Raw genomic sequence first — 19,999 nt, 5'->3', positions numbered from 1 at the left:
CTTGTCTCTCATGGAAATTAACAATGGCCATCCATATATATTTCGAAAAACGCTTGCGATGCACTACTCAGGGGAAAGTTTGCTTTCAACTCTCACGTTGCTTTTGTCCAGCGAGCGACCATCTTTCACCAAATGCATCACCACCCCTCCCACTTTCTCATCTCTACCTGCCAGACACCCGCTCGCTGAAAGCCACTTGGCAGGGCGCCCAGGTCCTGTCAATCACTGAGCGCAGTTCCGGGTTCCGATTGGCGGGCATGGAAAGATGAGGGGCGGGAGGCGAGCTGCTCGTGGCGCTGGGCGCTGTCAGTCATTGGCCACGGTGCTCAGTTCTTTCCCGCTGCGAGAGAAAGAGGAGCGGGCGGGGAAGGGGTTGTCTCAGGCTCACGGATAGAAACCTTTGCGCCTGACTTATTTCCCAGGCTCCAAGGGAAGTCGACTGGTTGGTTTCTAATCATAAACAGAGAGAGAAAAAAACATACAAAACAATGCGTCTCCCTCGAAAATGTTGGACTTTATGTACCACTATAAGTATCGTTGTGATATTTTTTAAAACAAAGGACATAACCAGATCGGAGCATCACCAAACGCAGCCGGGGTAATGTGCCTTATTCTTCTGTTAAATTCAAAAAAGTGATTTCTTTAAAAAAAAGGAGTTTGCAAATGGATAATTGGGATTATTTCAGTGAATTGATGTTTAATTGCCTGTTGGTGAAGGGGGATTGGCGTTTGTAATCCACAAGTGATCCTTGTTACCTTTTGGAGGTTCTCACTATTTAGAAATAGTTGATGCACATTTATAATGGAGTTAGTTTTCAGTTTCATTGCCTGAGTGAGCGGAGGACGTGACTTACAAGCGGCATTTATTTCGCGTTGGGATCCAGTGGGAGATGCTGGCGGGTGAGAAAGGGTCCGCTGCCCGAATCCCCTGCCGCCGCATCCCCCCCCCACACTCCTCGGCCGACAAACTCGCGAGGAAGAAACCGAGCGCAGTGCTGGGGGTGGGTGACTTCTGCCGACAGCGTACGGTGTGATTCCACTTCAGGAACGACCCCTCCCCTCCAAAATTGCTGCCGTCTTTGTGCTGCTGTTTTCATTCAGTTGTCCCCTCGCTCGCCTTTCCTCCAGGAGGTGGCCAGGGCTCGGGGTGGATGGCTGTGATTTGAAGGGACTGTGCGTGGGCAGATTGAATCCCGCACCCCTCTGGTGTGTGGGGTCGTTTCATACACTTTGGAAAGGTGCACATCCGAACTCTTGACCCCCCCCCCCACCAGTAGTTTTGTTTCAACCAGGGCTTCCACTTACAGAACTGACAGTTCCGATTTTAACGTTGGCTGATTCCCATTCACCGACTATTCTTTTATCACTGCTGAGCTACGGGCATCTCTGGTCGTGAAACGTCGCTACCGATTGTAGAGGAAACGAAGCCAAAAAAAAAAAATCCCCAAATCTATCAGAGAGCAAAATGAAGAAGCGAGACAGAGCCGTGGATCGGTTGGACAGCGAGACCTGACACCAAGCTCGCAATGTCTGTCTTTCATACCGGGGGGGGGGGGGGGGGGGGGAAGGAGGGGAGAGCTGTAGTGGAGGAGGAGGGGGGAAGGAGGGGAGAGCTGTAGTGGAGGAGGAGGGGGGGGAGGAGGGGAGAGCTGTAGTGGAGGGGTGAGGAGGAGGAGGGGAGAGCTGTAGTGAAGGAGGGGAGAGCTGTAGTGGAGGAGGAGGAGGGGAGAGCTGTGGTGAAGGGGGGAGGAGGAGGGGAGAGCTGTAGTGAAGGGGTGAGGAGGAGGAGGGGAGAGCTGTAGTGAAGGGGGGAAGGAGGGGAGAGCTGTAGTGAAGGGGGAAGGAGGGGAGAGCTGTAGTGAAGGGGGAAGGAGGGGAGAGCTGTAGTGAAGGGGGAAGGAGGGGAGAGCTGTAGTGAAGGGGGAAGGAGGGGAGAGCTGTAGTGAAGGGGGAAGGAGGGGAGAGCTGTAGTGAAGGGGAAGGAGGGGAGAGCTGTAGTGAAGGGGGAAGGAGGGGAGAGCTGTAATGAAGGAAGGGGAAGGAGGGGAGAGCTGTAGTGAAGGGGGGAAGGAGGGGAGAGCTGTAGTGAAGGGGGAAGGAGGAGGGGAGAGCTGTAGTGAAGGGGGGAAGGAGGGGAGAGCTGTAGTGAAGGGGGAAGGAGGGGAGAGCTGTAGTGAAGTGGGAAGGAGGGGAGAGCTGAAGTGAAGGGAGAAGGAGGGGAGAGCAGTAGTGAAGGGAGAAGGAGGGGAGAGCAGTAGTGAAGGGGGAAGGAGGGGAGAGCAGTAGTGAAGGGGGAAGGAGGGGAGAGCTGTAGTGAAGTAGGAAGGAGGGGAGAGCTGAAGTGAAGGGAGAAGGAGGGGAGAACAGTAGTGAAGGGAGAAGGAGGGGAGAGCAGTAGTGAAGGGGGAAGGAGGGGAGAGCAGTAGTGAAGGGGAAGGAGGGGAGAGCTGTAGTGAAGGGGGGAAGGTGGGGTGAACTGTAGTGAAGGGGGGAAGGAGGGGAGAACTGTAGTGAAGTGGGGAAGGAGGGGAGAGCTGTAGTGAAGGGGGGAGGAAGAGGGGAGAGCTGGAGCGAAGGTAGGGGAAGGAGGGGAGAGCTGGAGCGAAGGTAGGGGAAGGAGGGGAGAGCTGGAGCGAAGGTAGGGGAAGGAGGGGAGAGCTGGAGCGGAGGGGGGGAAGGAGGGGAGACCTGGTGTGGTAGGGGAAGGAGGGGAGAGCTGGAGTGAGGGAGAGAAGGAAGGAGGGGAGAGCTGGAGTGAGGGGGAGAAGGAGGGGAGAGCTGGAGTGAAGGGGAGGAGGAGGGGAGAGCTGTCATGAGGGGGGAGGAGGAGGGGAGTGCTGTAGTGAAGGGGGGAGGAGGAGGGGAGAGCTGGAGCGAAGGGAGGGGAGCTGGAGTGAGGGGGAGAAGGAGGGGAGAGCTGGAGTGAGGGGGAGGAGGAGGGGAGGGCTGGTGAGGAGGAGGGGAGGGCTGGAGTGAGGTGGAGGAGGAGGGGAGAGCTGTAGTGAGGGGGAGGAAGAGGGGAGAGCTGTCATGAGGGGGGAGGAGGAGGAGAGAGCTGTAGTGTAGGGAAGGCGAGTAATCAGTCACCAAGCCACAATTTACAAGTTTAATATGTGTTTCCACTCGTGTTATAAACAGGAAAACCAACCGTGGGGGTTAATTGGCTCAATTAGTGATGGTCAGTTGTAAGATCCTGCAAACCTGCGGTCGGCTCATTGTTGAAAATAGCACCTCAAGCAGTCTTTTTCCTTCCTCTCACACCCCCCCCCCCCCCATCCCCTCCCCACCTAACACCTCAGGGACGGAGAAGCGAGTCCAACAAGACTGATGGTTAACACTTCCAGTAAAGTCAATGGAAAGCATCTCCCTCCACGCTTCAAACACTCGGTGAAAGGGTGGAAAAACAACCCATCTCTCGTGATCAAGATCAGGTACAAAGTTATTTTTAAAAAAAGCAAAATCGTCCTACTGTTCAATATCGTCTTGTTCACTGTTGCACAATCATGCAATCAAATATATTCTACCCCTTATTGGATATTGAAAACAAGATTTTCAGATGAGACAAGTTGTGGTTTCTTTTTTGCTATTAATTGACCAGATGAAATAAAAGTATTTAGCAATTCCTGCATGCAATTTACTCCACTGCCTCATTGCGTGTTAAGGTGTTTACATCCAATTCTCAGTCGGTGAAAATTTTAATGGGACTATTTCAGTGTGATTTGGAAGCTGGGCTCTGTGTTCGCTCCCATACTTTCCTTGGTAATCAAGTCTGTGAGGTTGGGCACTTCACGACCCAGCCCCCTCTGTTTTCTCAACTTCATAGGTAATTTGGATGATTGCTGTTCAGAGGCAATCCGAAATAAAGTGATTTTCATCTTTCACATCTTAATTGGAAATAAAGCATTTGCTCATATTCTAGTCATCATAATTCACCTGCCCCAAGACGCCTGACATTTTAACTGTTAGGCAGTCCGGTTATTACATGATCGAGTAACACGAACACTAATGTTAGAAATGTTTAATGAGCCATGGATGTCCCTCAGACTATTGCTGATATTAATAGTGGCTAGAAATTCCTTAAAATCTGAGGCATGGACTAACTAGGGACTTGAGCATTCAAATGCTTATTGCCAGGCCCTAGTTGTGTTGGGAGTACAAAAGAAAGGTCATGGACCAGGATCGTTAGCTGCTTTACTTTCTGCAGGTGCTGCCTGACCATCAGAGTGTTTCAGTGACTTGCTGGGGTTTTTTTTTAAACTTCAGATTTCTAGCATCTGCAGGTTTTTGCATTGTCAGTCGATTCTCTGAACTGCATTAACCCACATTTGTGACTGTTCGTATGCATAAGATGGTCAATTTTGTATTTAGCATTATCATCTTATTGTTCTGGTGTACTCCAGTTGCTATTTGAGGAAGCCATGTGACAAAATGAACCAGAAGGAATATTGACTTTGTAGCTCATGGCCTGCAGGAATATTGAATTTGTGACAGAATGTGGAGACGTATTGAATTGGGGATGTGGAACATGTAATTGTTGTAGACTTTTTTGACCCTGAATTGTAGGACAAATCTACCTTGTTGAGGCTAGCAGAAAAATTGGAATTATCATTACATGTAGGCACCATTTATAAATTTTTATCAATTGCAATAAAATATTGTATTTTTAATTTTTTTTATCTTCTTGATTTAACTGTCTTAGAACTTATTATTCTTTTTTTTTCCCGTCCTGTAAAAGGTCTGGATAAATGTTGCTTAGTTAAGTGATCTTTTCACAAGCAGGATTAATCACGTGTAATGCTACAATTATAGATGAACTGCAATTCTCTGTTAGTTGACTCTTGGCTCAAAGGGCATGAAGACAGAAGGATATAAAGGAACAGGAGTAGGCTCTATTTTGTCTTATGAGGCTTCTCTGTCATTAATTGAAATCATGGCTGCTCCTCTGTCAATCCCTCCATGGCAGAGCATTCAATAGATTTGCTTCCCCCCCATCCCACGCAGAGATAAATGTCTTTTCATCTCAATTCTAAATAGATTATCTTCTGATTCTGGACTCTCTTTGGACAGGGGAAGGATCCTCTCCACATCCACTCAACCAAGCCCTATATTAACACACAAAAATGCAGGGACTCAGCAGGTCTCGCTGCAGCAGTAAAGACATAAATAAGAGGTAAAGACAGAAATACCCAGTGTTTGGGGCCTGAGCCCTTCGTCAAGGTATGGGCAACAAGCAGGCAGGTGCCTGAATGAGGAGGCTGTGGGGGGGAGGGGCACAGGCAAATGGCGATAGTGGGACATGGAGAGCAGAGGAAAGGTGAGGGGTGGGGTGGGGCTGTAATAATAATGATAATAATTCTGTAAGTTTGAATCAGATCTTTTCTTAAGCTTCTAATGACTTGGACGAGCTCACTGTATTTTGTAATAAATAAACTTGAATAACATTCCTCATAGGCCACCACAACTGCCATCCCCATTGAGTTCCTCAATGATGTGAGGAAAAGGAAACCAAAACTATACTCAGTGTCACCATTACAGAAAGATATATTTACTCCTTTACTTAACTGCTCTGAGAATAAAGTCTGACATGTCGTATAGTTCCCTGATCATTTGCTGTATCTGCATTTTGGTTTCAGAAACTTGTGTACAAACTTGGGATCACCAGCATCACCCAGTCCCTCACCATTTACTGCACCGAAGTGAATAACTTCACATTTTCCCACATTGCTTTGCAATTTCATATTGCCCACTTATTCAGCTTGTCCACATTCTCTCGAATTCTCCTCCTTGCTCAAAATTCCACGTAGATGGAATTTCTTGCAAAATTCACATTTTGTTGAGAAAAATCTGTCACCCCCTCTTTGTTTGCTGTTTGATAATCAATTCTCAATCCATCTCAATATATTCCTTCTGATTCTGTCTGCTCTTATCTTGATCTTCCTCCAGTGTGGAATCTTATCAAAAAACTTGTTTAAAAAAAAATCCAAATATGTTGCATCTACTGGTTTCATTTTATCCATTCTTCTAATCATATCTTTGAAGAATTCCAGTAGATAAATCAAATATACAATTTGAAAAGATTCTGTCAATCTTTTCAAGGTGTTTTTTTTAGACATACAGCACAATAACAGGCCTTTCTGGCCCATGAGCCTGTGCGGCCCAATTACACCCAAGTGACTAACAACCGTGCTCCATTTTGAAGGGTGGGAGGAAACTACAGAAGACCCATGCAGACATGGGGAGACTGACAACTCCTTGCGGGTAGTGCCAGTTTGAAACCTGGTTTGCTGGTGCTTACTGTGTCCTGGTACTAAATTTTGTTACAGATCCAGCATTTTCCCCAATGACTCGCTTTAAGCCATTAATTCCCTTTTTTTTTCTCCATCCTTACATAAAGGTTTTCCATTTGTTATTCTTCAACACAGGAATAAATCCAGAATCCATAGAATTTTGGAAGCTCATAACCAAAGCATTCACTACTTGATACCATATTTTTAAAATCTTTGGGATGTAGCCATTGGATCCATGGGATTTTTCAGCTTTTGGACTCCTCATTGAATTGTGGAATACCTATGGACATCCAATTTCCAAATGGGAGTGGATGGGGGAGCATGCCAAGTGGTGAAGAAGAGAGCAGGGAATAATTGCAATTTCTTTATTTATTCTTGTTTCTTTCCAATTAACTACAATTGAGTTAGCAAATATCATGGATTATAGATTAAAAACTTTCCTTGTATCCAGCGACTCCTTTCGGAAAGTCCAAACATTGAAAGAGGCAGCTATAAATGGCAAATACCAACCTTGCCTGTCCATGATTGTGACCCTCGGCGTCTAGCTCATGTACCAAGGATGATAACCATCTTTGTCAGGACAGGAAGGATCAAAGAATAATTACAGCTTAGAAAGAGGTCATTCAACTCATTGTGTCGGTTTCAGCTCCCAGAGCATCCCCGTCAGACACTTTCACCCAATTATTTCTGTCATTTAATTTGTACTCACATGATCATCAACTCCAGTCAGACTTTACAACCATTCGCTGATACGCGGACTAACATTCAGTAGACAATTTACCTGCCAACCACGTAGCTGGAGGATGTGAAGGGAAGTAGAACCTCCAAGAGAAACCCACATAGTCACAGAGGAAACATGCAAACTCCACACAGACAGTTCTGAAGATTAGGATCAAACCTGGCATGTTGGAATTGTGAGGCAGTAGCTCCATCTACTGCACGACTGTGTTGCTCTATCTTCCAGCCTATATGTACCTCTCTGAAGTTTGCCATGATTCTCTTCACAGTTTACAATGCCTCAACTTTAGAAATTGTACCCTGTACACCAATATCTATGTAATTGATAACTGCTATTTTTTTTAAAAAGAGCAGTGTTTTTGGCATCAACCAATTCAGTCCAAAAGCAGCCCTTCACAAAGGGCTCTTTTTGCAAAGCCAATGCTTGGTCCATGTTTCTGTAGTAGGCATTTTTTATTCTATGAATGACAGGCCCATTTTATGGTGCCTCGCCAAATGATTTATTTTTAAAGAATATGTAAACTCTATAAATTTCATTTTCCTAATCAACTCTTTCTAATCTTCAACAAGTTCATGCTGGCTATTCCTTCTCAATTTACAAGTGATTGGCAATTCAATCTTTGAATATTATGCTTAAAACCTTCTACACCATCAGGGGTTAAACAGACTGGTCTGTAATTATATGGTTTCATCCGACCCATTTTTCTCTTTGAAGGGTGGAAAAGCTGCAGCTTTCTTGTTCTCACACATCACTCCTGAAGCTGTATAGATGTGGTAGAATTTGGTTAGGGACTCACAATTTTTACTCTTCCTTCAACCACCTCAAGATTCAATTTATTGCCATTGGAATTCTTCTTCTTTGGCTTGGCTTCGCGGACGAAGATTTATGAAGGGGTAATGTCCACGTCAGCTGCAGGCTCGTTTGTGGCTGACAAGTCTGATGCGGGACAGGCAGACATGGTTGTAATACAACAGTGTCATATCACACGAAATTGCTTTTGCCTGCCGTGAGGCAGAGATTCGCCATCGGCAGAAATTGCCTGAAATACCTCCTTACAGTCAGAGAAAGACAAGCAAAAGAGTGTTCCCCCCCCCGCCCACAGCCCACCCAGCAGAGTCACTGAGTATTTGTAGATTCACTTCCACAGCCACACACAGTCCAGTCCAAATCACTGGCAACCCGAGCTGCAGATCCGAACCTCAGACACTGACAGGAACCCTTCAGCGCTCTCAGCACTGCCTTTGCATCTTTTTTCAAATACCTACCCTTCGGCCAGTTTTGAGCCAGTCTCCAGCAGCCCACAGCCTACGTGGGTTACTCGCCTCAAGTTGCCAGCAGCTCGCTGAATGCTTTGGTCCTTCGGCCGCAGAACCTCTCTCCTCTCGCCCCTCTCTCTCCTCTCGCCCCTCTCTCTCCTCTCGCCCCTCTCTCTCCTCTCGCCCCTCTCTCTCCTCTCGCCCCTCTCTCTCCTCTCGCCCCTCTCTCTCCTCTCGCCCCTCTCGCTCCTCTCGCCCCTCTCGCTCCTCTCGCCCCTCTCGCCCCTCTCGCCCCTCTCGCCCCTCTCGCCCCTCTCGCCCCTCTCGCCCCTCTCGCCCCTCTCGCCCCTCTCGCCCCTCTCGCCCCTCTCGCCCCTCTCGCCCCTCTCGCCCCTCTCGCCCCTCTCGCCCCTCTCGCCCCTCTCGCCCCTCTCGCCCCTCTCGCCCCTCTCGCCCCTCTCGCCCCTCTCGCCCCTCTCGCCCCTCTCGCCCCTCTCGCCCCTCTCGCCCCACTCGCCCCTCTCTCCCCACTCGCTCCTCTCCTTTGTAGAGTCTCCAGTAACAAGCTCTTCCTCAGTACAGACTGTGTATTGCAAGCTGACTACCTCCAACAGACACTCTGCCTTTGGAGTCTTTTTAGTTCTGATGGCTCTATCCGTCCTCTTGCAGTGCCCCCAGAATGTGTTTTAGGTACTCTTTATTTTGCTACCAGATATTTTTCATGCTCTCTCCTTATCCCATTTCCTATTTTAGTACAGCATTGTTACAGATTCGTGCTGTCTGTAAGGAATTTGTACATTTTCCCTATGTCTGTGGGGGTACTTCCTGGTTGCACCAGTTTTCTCGCACCCTCCCAAAACATATGTTAATTGGAATATTGTAGTGGTGTGGGCTGGAAGAGCCTGTTATCATGCTGAATCTCTAAATTTAAAAAATTAACTTTTTATAATTAACCCTGTTCTAACCGTGTGGCATTTTGTACTGTTCTCTTTTACCCACTGAAGTTTTCATCAAATTTGAAAATTTGATTCTGAATCCTTTCTTCAATCTGTTCGTCTTTACAGCCTGGAAATACTTCCACACATGGATAATCAGTCCTTAAGTGACTATCATTTGTGCCTTCAAACATTTTCACAGGGATTGAGATACTTTTCCTCTCATGGCATTTAACAAATTTGCTCTTGCCATGCGGATAGTCGTTTGGTTTTCATTTGTGGATTTGAGCAAAAAGAAATTGCTGGAATGCTGTTTCCTGTGTAGCTTGAAAATATGTTACATGTATTACAATTAAAGTTTGTATTGTATTCTCTTCAAAAATATTACTTGAGGGAGAGAAGCATGTTAACCAACCCCACAGTGCAACAAAATAGCTTATCATTGTTTTGATTTTATGGTATTCAATGGTGCAGTTCTTTTAAGACCTGAAGATGGCTTTCTTTTGGGAACCAAACCGGTGATGTTTTTTTTAAAATTGCCCTCTTATGAAACAATGCTGAGGAAGTTCTCATGGGTACTTCCCTTGTAGAAGGCCGCTGGAAAAGTATATTTTTGCCTAATAATGGTCGGCATTTTGTATCAGTGAAGAATTAGAGGAAGTAGGTTAATGTGAAAAGGAAAGCCTTAATAATACAGTGGCTGACCCTTCTATTTCTGAATCCCAGGACAAGTATTATATCCCTTCTGAAATTTAGAGGAAATGGCCATTTCTGAGGCAATGGAAATCAAAGAAGATTTTAAAAGTACAACCAATAATGTCTATACTGGTCATGATAAGAAATCTATTTCTGTTCTCTGCAATCTTGAAATCACTTTTTATTCAGCACCAGTGTTACCAAAATCGTCTTGGCCAAATGGCCATGTGAAAATCCAAATGATGCCCATCAGGTGTAACTTGAGTCTTGGGCACATTATATTTGTTCTTAATAAAAAAAAAGATTTACATTCCTTTCCAGTGGGGGTCACTGGATTTCAAACAGTTGGAAATCCAGGGTGATTTATTTAATTCTGCCTCAGAGGTTTAAAAACTAGCACTCGAGCATGACCCATTAGAACAATTAGGAAGCACAGACAAAGAATCAAAACTGAAACTGTGCATCGGTCTGTGAAATGCACTGAAGGAATTTGTATATTTTCAGTTTATTCACGTAACTTTGTGTACAACCAATGACTAAAGAAAATCTTGCTCATGCATGGAATTAAAGTAATCATTTCACTATTCCTCAATAGATCTGTTCTTTTTTTAAAAGTTATATTTGGAAAAAGCTTTGTTCCCTTTAAAAGGCACTAACTTGGGGTGAATGAGCTTTTCCAAGTCCTTAAACTCTGAAGGCCAGATGTACAAGAGGAAAATAATGGCAGCTGAAAGGCAGAAAGAACAGGATTATAATTAGTGCCTTGAATTTTGAGTGATAATACCCTGAGGATGTTTACATGACGAAACAGGGCTTTTGTAATGTGACTTTTATTTCCCCACTCTAACACTTTCTGATGCGGAGAACCTACATTTTAGAATTTTATTTGTGGTCAGAATGATCTTCTTCAGTGTGGATGAAAAGTTAATGAAATTGAAAAGTTTAATGATTAAAGAAAATATTTGGTAGAATATTCAGGATGCAGTAGTAAACATGCACTGTAAGTGGGCAGGTTCCATCAAGAAACGGACCTTCACCGCCTAAAATGACAGAAGGAGAAGAAGACGAAATGAACTGACCCAGTATGTAAAAGTAGAAGACACACATTTCTTGTTTATTTTCATTGTGTGATGACATTGTTTAATGTATCATATAGGTTGAATGTTGAATTGGTGGGGGGGGGGGGGGGTGAAGGAGGGAGGGAAGGGAGGGGGGAAAAAGGGGAGAAAATTACACTGTGTATATTCAAGAGGGAAATGTTTGTGTGCATTTTGGTTAGTATGGTTCATAGCGTGAAAAATAAAAAAAATTAAAAAAAAGAAATGTATGGGTTTACTGTAATAGCACTCCAGTCTTCCACATCAGTACTGTAATGCTGTTGGCATATTAAATTATAAGGAAGTATAATTATAAAAGATTTGAAGGCAGTATGTTTTTCAAAATCACCTACTACTATTGCAGATAATTCAGTTGTGTGTGAGATACATGACAATAATGTAAGATGAAAAAACTGTATTTGAGGGAGAAAATATAGCAAGATACTAATGACTAAGGCAGGATGTATAAAATGGTTCCATGACCATTCATCCCAACCAGTATGTGCTAGCAAGACTAATAAAAAAAGACACCAAGGGGGTTGAGGCAATTAAGAATTAAGTGGAGACATTGAAGCATGTGGAGCAAGAAGAGTACATAGAATATTAATATTGGACAGGTTCTTAATTTATTTTTGCCTGCCATTCTTAAAGCATTTGCTTCCAATCAAAACAAAATAGTTTGCATGAAATGCAACATTTAGTAGTTATTGATTTAGATTTGTGAACCTGGGCATCATATGCATTAAATATCATGTATCTAAAATTCATGTTTTTGAGGGCATTACCTCATTTACTTTTCAGTCCCCTTTAGCACTCCATTGTCTTGCTTCATAGGAACATAGGAAGTAGGAACAGGAGTAGGCCAAAAATGGCCCATCGAGCCTGCTCTGCCATTCACTACAATCATGGCTGATCTCATTTATGACCTAACTCCACCTACCTGCCTTCTCCCCATATCCCCTAATTCAGTGGCACAGGAGCTAATAGAGAAGAAAAGGGGAGCAGATTCTAACCAATCCTATCTTTAATTTTCATGTGCAACACTCATAGTGACTTGTTTAGAAGTACGACCTATATTAAGCACAAGAGACTGGAAGATTTGTACTGAATTTTGCAACTGTTAGAGTGCATTGTTATAAAAGTTATATTTTCACACTAAGTTTTCCAGGGATTGAATCAACATTCCAAGTGTCAATTGACTTGTTTAAAAATTGTATATCTCACTCTTCTATGCATGTGTTGTCAAATGCAAAAGTCCCAACCTTGTATATTGGGAAAGTCAGGCCTGTCTGTTGATTCCATGACAATGTTCCAATGTTCTGAATAATATAGTCATTTAGTCCCTGGTAAGGGATTTGTAAACCCCACTGGTTCCATTAGGGTAGTAAAATTTCAGGTAAAAGGAAGGAATTCCCTTTCTTTAGTTGTATTTTTGGAGTTTGGGGGGATTTAAAAAAAAAATTTTTATTAATTACATTTTTAAAAGATTTAAATGTCTCAGTGTGTCAGAAGCATTCACTGCTATGAAGAAGCCCTCACCACTCTGACATATGGCAGAGTTGAGGAGTTGGCTTGATGTGCTGTCAAAATTATGGGGGCATTTTGGTGCACTGTTAGAAGCTATGACATCACTCATTCATCTGTCTGGTGCCCAGGTCATTTCAGCTGTCGACATATCAGGCTCATACAGATGTGGGGTGACTATTGACAGTAGTTACAGGTGATATAAGACGGTGATTACAGGTGACATATGCCACCTAGATTTGGCCCATCCCATCAAATATGTATGTAAAAGACAAAAATATATACTGTATATGGGGGGGATTGGGGGAGGGTGTGGTTGGGTCAGCTCTTTGCTTTGTGCCTGTTTGCACTCATTGGGATACACCAGTTATTTCCATGGTCCATGCTGTGTTATATTTTTTTAATTGTAGGTGCCTGGAATGCACTGCTAGGATATGTGATGAGAATCTGATCCGAGACTAGTGTTTAGGTAGACATGTGAACGTGCAGGGAACGGAGGGAGATGGATCATATGATCAAGCAGATGGTATTAGATTAATTTAGCATTTCGGACAGTACAAGGATTGTGAGCTGAAGGGCATGATCTGCTGTACTGTTTTATGTTCTTGTAGCAACCAGATGTAAGGAGAGAGGGTGAAGATCGGGAATTTTGCCACACCTTCATGGAGCTAAATTCAAAACCCATTACAAAAGAGGAGCCAAGCAATCTCCCAGAGCTACAAATAGCCAACAGGGGAACTTTGTGAAGTTGAGCTGAAATATTAATTCCCTTTCGAACCCAGAATTATTTCATTACTCCAACGATCCATTTACAAGTAACACACTTCACCAGCAGGAAACTGTAACAGATTCCCAGAGTGGTTAAATGACCTACTAAATAGGATTCTGCATGCTTAGGTGGAAATGTTAATCTGGTCCAAGGCCCAGGCTCACTCCAAAACCTTTATACAAATGTGATGGCAAAAATGCTGCATATAATTGTGATGTGATTTTATGTAAAACAAATTTTAAATTGTCATTGCAATCCCCATTGAAGCACTTTTTTTATAAAGAAAGCATGTCAGAAGTGACCGATGATATAATACCAATTACTGTCCGCATAGTTGGTGACTCTAAACAAACTATTTTTCCAAGGAATTTGCCAGTTATTTGACAGTATTTCCAAAGATAGGACAAAAATAAATGGAATTGCAAACCTGTGGGGAAGAATGTCCTTAACATTTCAGAAAATGTGGTTTACTTTTTGGCAGGAACTATGATAAAGTGTTTTTCATTGAAAAAAATTACACTTGACAGAATTATAGTTTGGCAAGGGACACAAGGAGGGCCGAAGAACTTGTTTTCTGTACTGTAATGTTCTATTGTAAAGATTAGCAATTGTAGCATCTATTTTTAGATTGTCAGAGGTCGTGAGGTTTACTTTCATTGAAATTATTATATTGTTTTACTTTCAATGACAAGAGTAATGCATTCATAGGTGTTGCTGGACCTTGGAGCATGGATACATTCGCATGGAAGGAGTTTGTTGCTTCTTCTGCTCCTTGTTAATTTGGACTGTTTGGGGTGTTCGCTTTTTCCTAATTTAATCCCTTTTCTTCACTTCTTGAAAACAGATGGTGTTCCTTTTAATATTCTTCATTTAAGTCATTATCACTGTCCCTTGGAATGTTCAATGTAATTTAGAAGCAACCACAAAATGTATTTTGAAAGGACAGATTTTGTTTACTTTTCCCACTTTGTATACCTCAGTTTATTTTAAGATACTAACCTTTCATCTTGTTCTGGAGATAAAAAAAAGTATAGTTTCCCCTTTCAAATTATATAAAACCATAATCCAAGTCAACATCCACCTTTCTTCTCAGATAAATTGAAGTTCAATCGGTCTCTCTATTCCTGTTCCCTCCCCACAAGTCCAATAAGGTCTGCATTGAATTTCTTCGTGTTCGGGAACGGTTTGACGTTGACTTTGTAATGTTATTTTGGGCTCTTTGATGCACATAATGATGTAAAATAACATTAACATAATTTCCAATGTCGCTATTCCATCACTCGATAAATTATGCATTTTTAGATTTTCATTGTTTTTGTCTAAAGCACATTTTAAAAAAAATTGATTATTATCATTTTTTTTTACTTGTTGTCACTTCTTCCACCACAGGAAGGATATTCTCCACTTTTTAGATGCTGAGAGAGACATATCAGTTGTGAAAAGCAGTTTGAAGCCAGGGGATATAATTCATTATGTACTGGACCGGCGTCGAACCCTCAACATCTCGCACAATTTGCACAGTCTTCTTCCAGAAGTGTCACCAATGAAGAACAAGCGATTCAATACTTGTGCAGTTGTTGGGAATTCAGGAATTCTTCTGGGTAGTGGATGTGGAAAAGAGATTGACAGTCATGAGTTTGTGATAAGGTAGGACACCTTTGGAAAATGAAAATTAAGATCTTTGCAGATAACAATGTTTGTTAAAGCACAAAGCTTTGGACCTTGGTTTGTGATGATAAATTGTGTAAGAGAGCTAATTTTTAAAAAAAAATCTATTTTGATGCTGTGTTTTCTAATTTCACTATTTGAATGTAATGTCATTTTGTTAACTCAGTTAATGAACTTTGTAAAGTAAACTGTGCCTGACCTAATATTCTGCAGAGCAATTACATTTGCTACTGCTGGTCCCAAACACTTTACAGCATGGTTGTATTTATAAAGACCTTCATCTTCCAGTTGATTTCTCCGCCATTTCTGCCACCTAGCACATTGTCCCACCACTAGGCACATCTTCCCTTCTCCCTCCATGAAACCCTCGTCCACTTTTCCCATCCCACCAATTTCCCCCTTGGCACCTACTCCTGTGACTGCAGGAGGTGGTCCGCTTGGGCCCACACCTCCTCCTTCACCACTACTGGGGGCCCAAGAAAGTTATTCCAAGTGAAGCAACACTTCACTTGGGAATCTGCAGGGGTCATCTACTGCATCCAGTTCTCCCGTTGTGATTCCTACATCAGAGAGACTGGATGCGGAGATCACTTAATTGAGCACCACTGAGGACTAGATCCTGAGGTTTGGAGATGAAGGAGGGGACCACTGAGGACTAGATCCTGAGGTTTGGAGATGAAGGAGGGGACCACTGGGGACTAGATTCTGAGGTTTGGAGATGAAGCTTAATCTGTCAACCTCAAAAGTCTCCCAGTAACCAGCATTTCAATTCCCTGCCTCATCCCCTTACCAACATGTCTGTCCATGGTCTAGTGCACTGGCAGACTGAGACCACCCACAAATTGAAAGAACAACACCTCATCTTCCACCTGGGCACACTCTAACCAGATGGCATTAACCTCAACTTCTCCAGTTTCGGTTAGCTCCCCCGCACCCCATGACATCTTTCCCTGTCTCCTTTCCTCTTGATCTGACTTGATCTCCTTTCCCTCTCACACCCTCACCCAATCAATTCTCACCTTTCCTATCCTGTCTCCTATCAATATCCAATTAACACCATTTGTCTTTTTAAACTGTACTTCCCCCACACCGCCCCTCCCCCCATGCCCATTCTTCTCAGCCTTTTACTTCAGGCACCTGCCTGCTTTTTACACCTACCTCGAAGAAGGCTGAAACGTCGATAATACATCTTTACCTTTTATAGACCTTGCAAGAGCGGCTGAGTTCCTCGATGATTTCTATATTTTTACTACAGGTCCACAATCCTTTATCTGGAACCCTTGGGGGTCAGCGTGTTCTGAATTTTGGACTTTTCTGGATTTCAGAACAAAAGCCAGTTGCCCCAGATTTAAGCCGTATTTACCCCCTTCCAGTCATGGTGCCGGCTCTCCCCTCCCGGCCCACCCGAGTTGTGCTGCCCCCCCCCTCTTTCTCTCTTTCCCCCCCCCCCCCCCCTCCGCTGTACTAGCACCAGGAAAATAATGCCAGGTTTTGAGCTTTCCTGATTTTCGATATCCGGATAAAAGATTGTGTATTACAGCACCTGCAGGCTTTAATGTCTTGCTCTGTTGATTTCCTGAACCTGTCTCTGTCATTTTGGAAAGGAAGGGGAATTGAGCTTTTCTTGGCATGGACAACGAAGAAAGAAATAACACAATGCTTTGAAAGTATTTATTCAAAAAGTGTTTGATTATAAAATGATTTAATGTAAGTTCTCTTTAAGGTTTGTACATTTGAGTGTTAAAGCTGAAAAGATTGGAAAGTTCAAGGGAATGCAAAGTCTGTCTTGACATTTCAAATTACATGAAGTAACTCAGGGAAGGAAATGTCCAAATGGCTCAGATAGAGATTTTGGAAACAGTAGAGGGAATCTACCAAGTTGATGTGAAACTGTTTCGTTTGCACAATTTCTCACAAAATGCTGAGTACAGCGAGAAGGGTTCTTCTGTAACTGGGCCAACAGGTTATCTCTGACATTACATACAAAGAGCACAATTTACAGAGAATAGGATTGTAATGAAAGAAGATGAATTTTTCCCAAATAAAGAGCAGCATTATGATACTGTTATGGGACTCATTCTGGAGTTTGACGGCTGCAAGAAAGAAACTGCCCTGATGCTTCATGGTGGGCGTTTTCATGCTTTCTCCCAATTGGGAGTCAGGAGACGAGCATGTGTCAGGGGTGTGATGGGTCTTTCCGTAAGTTGACTGCCTGTCCTAGGCATCAGGAGATGTAAATAGTCCTTGAAGTTTTTGTTATATCTTGAGCAGAGCAGCTCTTATCCTCACGCTGTGACGCATCCAGCATGTTTTTGATGGTGCACCTGTTGAGGGACAGGGGCATGCCAAACTTCCTTCGTCTTCCAAGAATGTAGAGACTTTGGGGTACTTCCTTGACAATTGTGTTAATGTGGTTGTCCCAGGACACATCATTCAAGATATTTATTCCTTGCAGCTATCAACTGTTTTGGCAATATGGACAGGGGTGGGAACTGTTCCCCCTTTTTGAAGTCAGTGATCATCTCCTTTGTCTTATTGAGGCTGAGAAAGTGGTTGTTTATCTTGGCATCATGCTATCAGCCTTTCAATCTTTTAGCTCTCTTCATTTCATTGTCGTTTTTTTGTTGCCCGGCCAATTATTATGGTTTCTTCAGCACATTTGAAGATGGTGTTGGAACAGTATTTAGCTGTATAGTTGCGGCTGTAGAGAAAGTGTAATAAGGGACTGATTACACAACCTTGACAAGGCCGGGTGTTGAGTGTGATCATGGAGGAGGTCCTGTTACCCATCTTCACTGATTGTGTTCTGCAAACAAGAAATCAAGGATCCAGTGGCAGAGGGGACCACTGAGGACCAGATCCTGAGGTTTGGAGATGACGGAGAGTTCCACTGAGGACTAGATCCTGAGGTTTGGAGATGAGGAGGGGACCACTGAGGACTAGATCCTGAGGTTTGCAGATGAAGGAGGGGACCACTGAGGACTAGATGCTGAGGTTTGGAGATGAAGGAGGGGACCACTGAGGACTAGATCCTGAGGTTTGGAGATGAAGTTGTTGGGACCACTGAGGACTAGATCCTGAGGTTTGGAGATGAAGTTGTTGGGACCACCGAGGACTAGATCCTGAGGTTTGGAGATGAAGTTGTTGTTGGGACCACTGAGGACTAGATCCTGAGGTTTGGAGATGAAGTTGTTCGGACGATGATATCAGCTCTGGTTCAATACTAATCGACAGTTATCTAACTGGAGTGAAAGTTGCTGGAATGATGTCTGCAAGTTTAAAAACTGAGCTGATCACAACTTGGAGGACAACTATCTTGCGGACAAATAATAACACTTGGTAAAATTTGGTTGATTTAATAATGAGATAAGAATGTAGATAACAAGTTGCTCATGTAAAATTGCAATGCTGTAGAAACTTAGCCGGTCAGTCAATGCACTTTACCTTATAAAGATTCAGAACCAATGTTTTGGGCTTGAGCTCTTCATTAAGGTATGAAGAAGTGTTGGCAGGTGCCCAAATAAAATGGTAGGTGGGTGGGGCAGGGGAGGAGCACAGTGCCAAGGCAGGAGGTAATAGATGGATAAGGGAGGGAGGGCACACCAGCAAACAGGGGGGAGGAGGGATGGCTCTGTGAATGGGCAGGGAAGGGGTAGAGAGCTGGAGGAAAGAAGACAGAGGGAAGGGAGGGAGAACAGAGAGTAGGTTAGCAGAAACCAGAGAAGTCCATGTTAATGCTGTCTAGTTGGAGATGGCCCAGACGGTATTGTTCCTCCAATTTGCAGGTGGTCTTGGTGGGATAAGGTGGACAGACATGTGAGGGTGGGAGTGGGGCACAGAATTGAAGTGGTTGGCCACATGTCACTGATGCAGACAGAGCGAAAGTGCTCAGCGAAGTGATCTCCCGGTCGCTCCGATTTAGTGAAGGCCACAAAGGGAGCGCAGGATGCAGTAGATCACTCCCATGGATACAGAAGTGAAGTATTGCTTCACGTGAAAGGCCTACTTGGGGCCCAGAATTGGCCTGTTACAGTGGTGTATATCCAATTTAAAACAAATTTTTAAAATATATTTTAATTTACACTTGCTGGTAGTGAACTAAATTAAGGCCAGTGTTCCAGAGGGGTGATTTGCCCGCCTGGAGTCATTGTAAAGATGGGTGCACTGGCAGCAGGCCGTAGAGTGATGTTCTTCAGAGACTCCTTCTTCTCTGGAACAGTGCATGGTTCATTTTCTGTTTTGCGCCTTTTGTATGAAACGAAGAGCCTGACCGGTTCAGACAGGGACATGTCTTCATGTCTGCACAGGTGCAGGACGTTGCGTGCGGATTTAGAATGCCATCTTGTACCAGACTCTGCAATGGGTGGCCAGCATAGCGAATGCTTCTTTTCCAGTCTTTGCTACTTGCACGACCTGCCATCCTTTCAACTTAGTGGGAGTGTCCAAGCTCTTTCCATGTTTTATGCAATGCTCTCAGCCTCCAGAACCCGACTTGTATTTGAACAAAATTTTGCTTGTATTTTGGCAATGGACTGGAGGCTCGACCCCATACACAGATGGATCCATTATATTCGGTTCCATCCTTGTCAGGGTCTGGTGTCAGAGGAGTTGATGGTGACTGTGGACCTTGAGTTATAGGTGCACTGGGCCTTTTCAATCCTGTTGTTTCCACCATACTGCCATCTGTGTGAACCACAATCAGTGTGGCTTTGTCTATAGGGAGTCCTCCTCCAATCTGCAGTGTGGTTTTTCCTGACAATACCTGCCCTGATATGGAAGCATTTGCAACAGATGTCGTAAAAACTTTATCAGCAGCTCCAGTCATACTTCCCACAGTCTCAGTTGTCACTTCTGTGAAGGCGCCTTTATTGGCACTTGGTAGCTGCTCGGCCATGTCCATCTGCTGACCTCTCGCCTACTGGGAGTCTGGGATGTTGATGTCCGCTGCTGCCATCACTGGGGGAGGATCAAGGGTGAGGGGGCTTGGAGGCCGCTGCCGTCACCGAGGGGTCCTGATGTCCATTGCCA

At 44.0% G+C, this 19,999-nt stretch overlaps 1 protein-coding gene across 2 annotated transcripts in view; it reads left to right on the top strand.

Annotated features, from left to right (window-relative positions):
* Positions 1-349: 349 nt before the first annotated feature.
* The window catches only part of LOC138739751 (CMP-N-acetylneuraminate-poly-alpha-2,8-sialyltransferase-like), a 75,443-nt gene continuing 55,793 nt past the window's right edge, over positions 350-19,999 (top strand). Inside the window, exons 1-3 of one of the 2 annotated variants that reach the window (XM_069892336.1) lie at positions 350-598; positions 3,300-3,431; positions 14,693-14,950. In XM_069892336.1, the coding sequence (XP_069748437.1) occupies positions 489-598; positions 3,300-3,431; positions 14,693-14,950 (500 nt within the window). In that variant the 5' untranslated portion in view covers positions 350-488. Of the gene's footprint in view, positions 599-3,047; positions 3,179-3,299; positions 3,432-14,692; positions 14,951-19,999 lie in introns of those variants that run through there. The other variant, XM_069892340.1, reaches the window with a different exon arrangement.

Source organism: Narcine bancroftii, chromosome 1 (assembly GCF_036971445.1).
Source record: "Narcine bancroftii isolate sNarBan1 chromosome 1, sNarBan1.hap1, whole genome shotgun sequence".
NCBI lineage: Eukaryota > Metazoa > Chordata > Chondrichthyes > Torpediniformes > Narcinidae > Narcine > Narcine bancroftii.
Note: the sequence above shows the minus strand (reverse complement) of the source record. Positions and strands in the feature narration are given on the sequence as shown.